Below are 9,956 nucleotides of genomic sequence, written 5' to 3' on the forward strand. Positions count from 1 at the left end.
GGGGCGGGGGTTGTGGCTCAGTGGTAGAGCACTTGCCTAAGATGTGTAGGGCACTAGGTTCGATCCTCAGCACCACATAAAAGTAAATAAACAAAACAAAGGTGTTGTATGGAAGGAAGGAAGGAAGGAAGGAAAGAAAGAGAACTCCTCCCTGCGGACCACCCTCCCCACCCCAGGCAGCCCTCTGCCCCTCCACTCCATCCAGATGATGTAGTCAGGGTCTCAGCTCCTTTGTAAGGTCCACCAAAGAGTCAGTCAAGGGGGATTTCAAATATATTCCTTATTCAAGGAAGACCTGACTAAACTTCTACCAAATCATGTTAAGCAAAAAACCAAAACAAAACCTGGATGAGTTGGTGCTCTTGTTGGGAAAGTGCTTGACTGAAAAAGAGAAACAATGCCCTTTTCATTCCTAAACACATCTTTGTGGAGAACCCACAGGTGTCAGGTGTTGCTCTAGCCCCTGGGAATAAGCAAGAGGACGTGATGGGCCACGTGCAGCACAACACAGTCCCCTGAGAGCTTGGAGGCCCAGGAAGTGCACAGGCCGGAGACCCCAGAGGAACACATACCAGTTCCTAGGGCTGCTAGTTGCATAACGTCTGTCCCCCAGCCGCCCTGCTCCCCAGCCTGGCTTCCCGCAACTGTTTCTAATCCCCAACACCCCCTCACACCCTGCCTCAGGCCCTGCTCCTTCCTTCCTATGCCACCCCCTGAATTCCTGACTTCCCCCCACGCCTGACCAACAGCTACTCCTCCACAGGCAGGACCACAGGCAGGAGCTCTCAGCCACAGATGGTCCCTCTTAGTCAATGATTAAGCAACATTTGAGAGCAAAGAGAAGGGTCCTTGGGACCTCAGCAGCTTGAGCCCTCTTCTCAGCCAGTGCCAAGCCCTCTCTTAGTCCCTCTGGGAAAGAAAAAAGAAAAGAAAGAAAAAAATAGCTTGAAAAATGGCTAAATGATGAACTGCTGATAACAAAACGCTGCTGCATGTGGCCTCCTCCTCCACAGGCTGGAAGCCAGCAGGGCTCCACTGAAGCCTGTCGCCTCCCCATTCATCAGTGAGCCCTGGGGCTGTCACTCCAGGTCCACCAGGGAGAGTGTGGCCCTGCGCTGGCCCTCCCAGCAACAGATCTGGATTATATCCAATGAACAGGTAGGTGGCCCTTGGCCTACCTAGTTCCTACTTTGGAGCCCAAATTCCCTGAGAACAAAGGAAGCTCGGATCTCTCAACTGATCTCATGTGGGGCAGGATGGACAGGACCCCACTTCCTGGGCCTATCAGATGGGCTGGGACTCCAACTCCCGGCGGCTCTCCTTTTATCACACCATTTTGCTATGGAACCCTGAGCAGTGGGTACGTGTGCATGCACACACACACACACACACATGCACGTGCCTATTGTTTATTGAACCTCACAATTGCTTGAAGTGCTTCATTCATTCTATAAGCTCCTTTTATTTGAACTCTCTCAATGACCCCAAGAGGTAGGTACAAATGAGAACACTCAACCAGAGAGAAAGTGGGTAACTTGTCCATCATTGCATGGATAATAGAAACTGAATTCTGATTCTATCCCTGATGAAACCTGGGGCTTAACTAGGACGCTCCACGGCCTCCCACTCAGCTGGTCCTCAAGGAAACAGACTTTACTGTAGTTGCCTCTTAGTCCCGCCCTCTACACCCCCTTGCCATACCAGGGATTGAGCCCAGGGGTGCTCTACCACTGAGCTGCATTCCCAGCCCTTTATGTTTTATATTTCAAGACAAGGTCTGGCTAAGTTGCACAAACTGACCTCAAATTTGTGATCCTCCTTCCTTAGCCTCCCAAGTCACTGGTATTACAGGTGTGTGCATGTGGTGTAATAGTTGCCTCTTCTAATGCAGATTTCTCCTCTGATCACAGGAATCAAACATTTAATGGAATCCAAGGAAAGGTGTCTCCAAGTCACCACTTCCTGGACACATCACCTGGCCCAGGTACCAGCCAATAGAGCATCCCAGAGCCAAGGCCCCTGGGTCAGCCTGACGTCTCTCAGTCTCTCGGTGTCTTGGGCCTGGCTTCCTACTCCTGCAGTCCCATGACTGCAGCAACTGTCACTCTGGATTTTTCAGAATGGACGACAGTGACGGCGCACCCCTTCTTCCTCCTCTCCTTGCAGGCTGAGTACAGTGGGGAGTGGGAGAAACAGAATGCTGACCTGGAAGAGTGCCCTGGAGAGCCCAGTTCCTCCTCCACACTGACCTTCACCATGAGGTTGAGGCCTCGGTGGCTTTTCACCCAGGGATAATTTGGGTCTGAAGGCTAGTGAGACTTTGGGCTAAAAGGTCTCCCTCTGAAATGACAGGGCCGTGGCGGGGAGAAAGAGAGGAGGAAGCCGGGTGGAAAGTCTTTCCAGCTTGGCCGTCTGCCCTGCACACCCGCCACCCTCGAGCACTGGGCCGGTCACTCCCTCAGAAAGCAACTTCTGAAGGGAACAGAGAGGCCCTTAAGGGCGTCCCTCCCCAGCTGCACTTCAGCCAAATGTCAAGTTATTTACATCCCGTGGGACGGATCCCTGGGGTGCAGACAGGCCAGCCTGACGGGTCCCCGGCGCGCGGTACTCACTGCACAGGAAGCAGGACTTATGGAAGCTGTTGCCCTCGCACTGGACCTCCTCGGCAAAGTAGACCGTCTTCTGACACACCCCGCACTTCTTGCCTCCTCCCCAGTTCGGCATTCTGAAAAGGGACACCAAAATGGGAATCAAGTTCCCAGAGAGCCGGAGACACAGACTAACCGTGACCAAGAAGCAACAGGCAGAGACAGGAGCAAAGGCCGAGGCAGGACTCCCGTGGAGGCCACCTGTCCCCGTGGGTCACCCAGCATCCTGGTTCCCCCAGCACCCTCCTGCTGCTTCTTGGGCTGCTCTTTCCGGCCCTGAGTAGGGCACACTGAAGGAGGCTGCAGGAGCAATGTGAACGAGGTGGCTGCCATTGTACATGGCCTCATGGGAACATGTCACCACAAGAGCGGGCCACGAAAGAGGCCAGAGTTCCTAAACCCAAATCCAATCAGGCAAAGTTCACAGAGGGGCAGAACTCATACTGTTGATAGAGGAACGTATGGGGGGGAATGTATTACAGGAAAGCAAAGGACGGTCACCAACTACTGTCTTAGATGAGTTATGCCTAAGACAGGGACCGGGACACTGTAGGTCAGGGGTTATCAGACAGGCTATGAGGTGTTGGCAAAGTTCTTCCCCTCCCACTTTGGTACCAGGGATTTAACCAGGGCACTTAACCACTGAGCCACAGACAGCACCCCCTTTTTGAAAAAATTTTATTTAGATACAAGGTCTCACTAAGTTGCTCAGGGCCTCACTAAATTGCTGAGGCTGGCTTTGAATTCATCATCCTCCTGCCTCAGCCTCCCCAGCTGCTGGGATTACAGACGTGTGCCACCATACCAGGCCAAAGTTCTTTTTCTTAACTTGGGGGGGATGTCACATGAGAGCTCCCTTTGTCATTACTCTTTGAACTATACGTGTAGGTTTTGAGACATTCTTTTATATGTAAGATATAGCTCACCAGGAGCCACAGGAGACAGGCACATAGAGACACTGCTCTTAGGCTTTAGGACCAGGTAATGGGCTTTTGCAAAATGAAATTTAGTAGTACAGCCCTAGACCTGATGAATCATAATCTCTGAGAATAAGGGATACAAATTTCTAGTAAGTACCCTAGGTGAGACTAAACAGGTGGCCTGGACCAACCTTAAGATACCCTAGGTATTGGTTCGGAGCTGGGGTCCTGACGCCAGATAGTTTTGTCCAATCTGGATCCTGCCACTCACTGGTTGTGTGACCCTGGGTGAAGTAGTTGCTCTTCCCAAACCTTGATTTCCATGCCTGGCATAGTGGTATTCAACAGATAGTTGAGGAAGGAGTGAAGGATGCCCAGGGACTGAGAGCCACAGCTGGGGCCCTAGACTCTGCACAAGTGTACCTCTGCTGCAGAGCCTGGGACCTGGGGGAACGCTCTGGAAAGGTGCACAAGCTGGGAGCTGGGCTTAAAATGGAGAAGTGGTTTTGGTGAGGCCAGCTGAATGTTATCCGGAGGACAGGGGTCTCCAGCAAGGTTTGGTTGGAGCGAGGAGAGAGAGAGATTTTCACTCCCAGATCCTCAAAGTTGGGGTTCCCTCAAGTCCCTCCCTCCCCAGTCTCTGGCATTGCCATCTACCTGCTGGCACCTCATTGCAAGGACTCCCATATACCTATGACCCTGGTCTCTCCTCTAAGTCCAGGCTCATACACCCAGCTTCAGGTGGGCATCTCCACCTGGGCAGTACACAGGGACACAGATTTGCATATGAGCCACCTGATCTCTCTACCTTTTTCTCAACCTCGTTCTTCTCCGGACTCCTCCATTTTTGCTTGTGGTACCAGGACCATCCTCCCCGCCCCATTAAGGAATCTCATCTCAGACCCGGAAGAAAATGGGTTCCTCGCCCTTCCCCAGCTGCAGCTCACTCTGCTCCCTTTGACGCACTCCTAAGGCCACAAGCCAGGTCCCTTGAGTTCTTCCACCTCTTGGTGCCTGTCCTCTCTGTCCTTCCCACTACCCTCTGCCAGCCTGATGTCCTCTCACCTTCCCCCGGAGATCATAGCAGCCCCCTGAAGAGGATCTCTGTCTGCTACATTCTCCCTTTTCTTGGTAACTTTCCCTGTTTCCTTCCAGCCATGGCACATGGCCTGGACTCACCTCATCCACCGGCGTTATCAGCTCTAGGATGGGCCAGCCAGGGAGACACAGGGGTTTCTGGGGCTCTGTCTTCTGGGAGGGTTTCCAGGGAGTAAGTTCCCCTAACCCCCACTTGGAGCAAAGAAAGGGAGCAGGGGGCTCTGGCACTGTTGTCGTAAGAGGGGACAGGCAGTCCTAGCATACAGTGGATAGCTGGGGAACAGAGCTCAGATGCAAAGGAAACTGAGTCTTTATAACATCATTAAGCCAAGCCTGAAGGTCCTTCCATCTCAGAACTCTAGTTAGACAAAGCAACAAACTCCCTCTCCCTTTAAGCCAGTTACTTAACAGCCGCATGGGGCACATTCAGAGTGACAACCCTGACGGCCAGACTGCTTCTGAAGTCTCCTTCCTAGTCCATCCTGGCCCATGGCCCCCAGAGCTGTCTCATGGAGCATTTCCCTGCTCAGAAACCATGAGGTTCTGGGCAAGGTGGCATAATGCCAACGGCTCAGGAGGCTGAGGCAGGAGGATCGTGAGTTCAAAGCCAGCCTCAGCAATTTAGCGAAGCCCTAAGCAACTCAGCAAGACCCTGTCTCTGAATAAAATATCAACAAGGGCTAGGGATGTGGCTGGGTGATTAAGTGTCCCTGTGTTCAATCCCCAGTACAAAAAAAAAAAAAAAAAGAAAAAAGTAAGAAACAAAGAAAGAAACCATGAGGTCCTCCCACTGTCTGCGAATGACCACACCGGGATAGCCACTTGACCTGTGTTCAGCAAAGGGCCCGGCAAGTAGGAAGCCCTCCGGCCAACCCTGTGCACAAAGCTTTGGGGGAAGCTGTGCAGAGGCAGAGGGCTGAGGCTGGGACCCACTGTCCTCCTCCAGGTGTGGAGGGACCACTGCCTCCGAGTTCTGTCTCCACCTCGGGTCCTCAGGCTCCTGTGCTTCCTTGACACAGGCCACAGACAAGATTCCCCTAATTGCACGTGGCCTCTCTGCCTCCTTAGATAACCGCAGTGCCTGAGCACCCAGATCCTGGGGCCGGTGCCCATTCCCAGCCTCTGATGATCAGTGCTTCAGCCCCGTCCTGTCCTGAGGACTCTGGAGCTAACTGCACTTGTGGAACAAGGACTCGGAGCTGCCAAAGCACACACGGTGGAGGACAATCAACAAGAACAGCAAGGCCTATTACTGGCCATCTAAACAGCAGCCACTGTCCCCGCCTTCCTTAGAGTGGGAGCCTTGATTCTATTCAGGCAGCTGCCCCTACACCAAGTGCATCAGGGGACATGTCCCACCCCAGATCTAGGGACAGAGTCTGAGTCACCTATGGTGATCCCATTCCCCTACCAGTGGCTGATTCAGGAACAGTCAAGACCATTTCTGGCCAATGAGATAGGAGACAGAAACTGCCTGGGAAGCCTCTAGGGGAAAGACTGAGTCCTATGGAGACACACTGGCTTCCTTAAGCCTGATGAGGTGCCTCAATGTGACCCAGCCAAGGCCACCAGGCTGCTGCTGATCACCTGCCATGTACCAGATAATTTATTTGCATCATCTCATTGCCTAAAGATGGAGAATATAGGCCCACTTCACAGACAAGAAAAACAAAGCTCAGAGAGGTCAGGCAACTTGCTTGTAGTCACACAGCTAGAAGAGAGAACTAGAGTCTAATCAGATTCAAATGCATCTCTGTGTCCTCTGTGACCCCAGTCACCATGCTGCAGGCCTAGCGTCTCTGAGACTGGCTGCACGTGGTGGGCATGCAGTTCTTCAATGCTGGCTCTCTCCCTGTCCCTCTTCTCCCTTTCCAACCCCCTGAACCAGCAGGGGACACACTCATACCCCTAGGAACACCCCTAAGGGAGGAAAGTTCCCCTAACCGCGAGATGGGGAGTCAGTTCCAAGCCGTGTTTTGTTCTAGACACAAAAGCCCTTCTCCTCCTGGGGGAGACCCACAGTTCCATACAGGCCTCCCCTTGTTCTCCCTGGCCCCAGGTCAGGGGCCCACATCCAGCAGGGCCCCAGGGAATCAGGAACATGGGCGGAGAAATGGGTGAAGCCCAAGGACCTGTCAGGGAGGAAAATCTGCCCAGGATGCCTCTTGGCCGGGCCTTTTCTTTGAGCCTGGCATTTGGTTGGTGGCGCTGGGCCGGGGGGAGTAGTCTTCCCTTAGGAGCCCAGAGATGGGACATGGCTCTAGAACTTGAGAAGAAAAGCAGTGATGGGATCCCTAGCCAGGAGGGGTTTCACGGCCCTTGTGAATGGGCTCCCTGCCCCTGGGATCAGATGAGGACCGTCCAGGAGACCCTGCACCTGGGGAAGAGTCCCGGCTGGAGGAGCCCGGGGTTATCTGCTCTGCAGCGAGGGCTCGAGCTGCTCCTTCTGCCCAGCCCCCTCTTTCCAATAGCCAAATTCTGCCTGAGGGGAGGCTGAGTTGCCTTAAAAGGAAAGCTGTTTCTCAGTTCCTGGAGTGTGGAGTGCCCGACCGACCGAGGGCCACTTGGCTCCTTTTCAATCGCCTTCCCTCTTCTGGGGGACAGCAGACCCATGGGAGGGCATCGTAAAGAAAATTCTCTAGGTCAGAGTTCCGTGGTTAGAAAAATGGGAGCTGGGGTTAAAAAGATCAGATGCAACCCTTCCTAGCTCAGTGATCTGGGGTCAAGTTACTTTCTGCTCTGGGCTTAATTTGCTTGTCTCTAAAATGAAACACTGAAAGCCAGACATGGTGACGCACTCCTGTAATCCCAGCGGCTAGGGAGGCTGAGGCAGGAGGATCACAAGTTCAAAGCCAGTCTCAGCAAAATGCGATGCTAAGCAACTCGGTGAGACCCTGTCTCTAAATAAAATATTTTTAAAAGGGCTGGAGATGTGGCTCAGTGGTTAAGCACCCCTGGTTTCAATTCCTGGTACCAAAGAGGGGTGGGGGTGCTGTGGGGGGATGGACTACCCCAAATCCTATTCTGAGGATTAAATGAGAAAGTATAAAGGTAAATGTACAGCTCCTGGCACCCCATAAGAGCTCACACCTTTGATTCCCACTAACAGGATTGGCCCAAGCAAGCCTTAACACCATCCCGCCAGGTGTGGGTCCAGATGAATACCTTCCTTCCCAGCTAGCCCCCATCTTGAAGGAAAAAAGCTTGGAAAGCAACATATCAAATAGGGACCAGGAGTTTGACTTGTCTGTCAGCCCAGCTATTGAGTCTGCAACAAGCTATTGCCCTCCCGTGGGGTTCAATTCCTTGGACAACCTGAGACCACAGCAGGGACCTCTTGTATATAGCCATGGGTCATCAAGAATCAGTTCTATCGTCTGTGACCACACTATCCAGTGTTTTCCCTTCAGAGAGTTATATCCTCACTGGGAATTGCTGTCTGTGTTCTGGTTTGTACTACTTCACTGTGTTGATAATCTCAACAGAGAACAGAACTTTAATTTGCTGCTGAATAACTGGAAATAGCCAGTCAGCTGTTCGCCTGAAATGTCAGGATCCTCAGGGCTGGCTGAAGAACAGAACTCAAGAATTGACCTCTTCTTGTAAGCCACCAGCTCCAGCCTGCTGCCCTGTCTAGTTGTTCCAGTAAGAGCTGTACCCAGATCCTCGATCCTGCGAGGAGAAATCCAAGATGGCATCTCATACAGCAGCAGAGCAGTGGGTAGACCAGGGCGCAGACTCTGGTGCTTACTCTAATCTCATGAAAGTCAGCAAAGGTCTTATGTTCAGTGCGTCATGTTTCAAGTTTAAGAAATCATCTCAGGAAGGTAGAATCCTTGACTGCCAGCCACCAATGCCTGAAGGAGGTTCCCTCACATCAAACCCTTGACAAACCATCCCACATCTTTAATTCTCCTATGGAAAAATCCCTTCTCTCCCATTTCATAATCACTTGTTCCTTAGGGCCAAAGAGGGACTGACAGACCCAGGGCTTAAGTCCCCACCCTTCTGGTCCAGTAGAGACTTGTCAAGTGTTTATCTAGTTAGAAAAGTGCTGCTCACATTAGGTAATCTGTTTGGTATCTGCCAGGTACAGAGGAGTGCTGTCATCCTTTCCAACCCCGCACCTCAGCCTCTTCCTGCATGCCCCCACATCCAGAGAACAGCCAAGGACAGAAAGGGAAGGAGGGGACCCACTGGTTCAGAGTTCATAGAGCCTGTATATTAGAAGTGACACCTGTGAACTTAGGAAATAGACCTCACTGAAGGTAAGGGTCACTGGTTGGGGAGAGATGGCCAGCAGGAGAAGGGGACTGGCTTGGCCATGATTATATGTCCCCTACATGATTTCTTTGGAGCATGTACATGATTCACCTCTCCAAGCTCACGGCTCCAAGCCCAGGCACCCCAGAACACGACTGGAACCACTCAGCACTCTCCCTCCTTCCAGGGCATGAGTTCTCTCTTTTCAAATCCATGCCCCATGGGCCTTGGGGGACTATGAGCTGCCACAGGGTAATGCTATGTGTCTCCCCTTCCCCACGTGTCCCCTAAGGCCCTTTTATAGCAGAGTTCTCCACTTGGGGAGTTCAGAAATCTGAAGGTCATATTGAGGTAAAATAGGAGTCTCTGGCTTCTTTTAAGTATTTCAAAACCAGTCCAGGAAATCCTATAACATGATAAGGCTTCGCAGACTCATTAACAGATGGAGCGTCTTGACTTTGTCTGGAATGATGTCAACATAGAGTGGTAACAGTTGGTTATCCCAAGCGCTGAACAAAAAGGTCTGAATGATTTGGCTTGTACTCATTTTTGAAAAGGAAAAACAAATGAGCACTTAGGCTCATAAACACAGGTTGCTCACAGCTGACGTTTCAGGCAGCTCCATCCCACTATGGACGCCCCTGTATGAAGAGTATCCCCCCACACACACACACACCCCCGGTTGACTTGGTTCCTCCAGCTGCAGACCTTCCATTTCTTCCTCCCTTGTCAGCACTGGAGCCAGACGCTGCCTCTGGCCTCTGGGAAGCACTGGAAATACCAGAGTCTGGAAACACTAGCTGCCTCCGTATTTACACACTTTACCATACATGGGAATTAATGCTGGCGTCAGACAAATTCCTGGGGACCTACGTAGTCCAAGCCACGTCATTACCATATAAATTCCTGACAAGTGGCAACTGCAGGCAAAACTCCTGTCAGAACTCAGGACCCCTCCCCTCCCCTTCCCTGGGGCAGCCTGCTTGCAGGGTTCTCTCTCCCTCACCCCCTCCCTCCCTCACCCCCC

At 52.1% G+C, this 9,956-nt stretch overlaps 1 protein-coding gene across 3 annotated transcripts in view; it reads right to left on the reverse strand.

The window, feature by feature from the left end:
• The window catches only part of Csrp1 (cysteine and glycine rich protein 1), a 21,342-nt gene that overhangs the window by 8,493 nt on the left and 2,893 nt on the right, over positions 1-9,956 (reverse strand). Inside the window, exons 1-2 of one of the 3 annotated variants that reach the window (XM_048809661.1) lie at positions 8,261-8,283; positions 2,613-2,725 (exon numbers count right to left, since the gene is read on the reverse strand). In XM_048809661.1, the coding sequence (XP_048665618.1) occupies positions 2,613-2,724 (112 nt within the window). In that variant the 5' untranslated portion in view covers position 2,725; positions 8,261-8,283. Of the gene's footprint in view, positions 1-2,612; positions 2,726-8,207; positions 8,227-8,260; positions 8,284-9,956 lie in introns of those variants that run through there. The other 2 variants (XM_048809660.1, XM_015483822.2) reach the window with 2 other exon arrangements.

This window comes from Marmota marmota, unplaced genomic scaffold (assembly GCF_001458135.2).
Source record: "Marmota marmota marmota unplaced genomic scaffold, marMar, whole genome shotgun sequence".
NCBI classification, from domain to species: domain Eukaryota; kingdom Metazoa; phylum Chordata; class Mammalia; order Rodentia; family Sciuridae; genus Marmota; species Marmota marmota.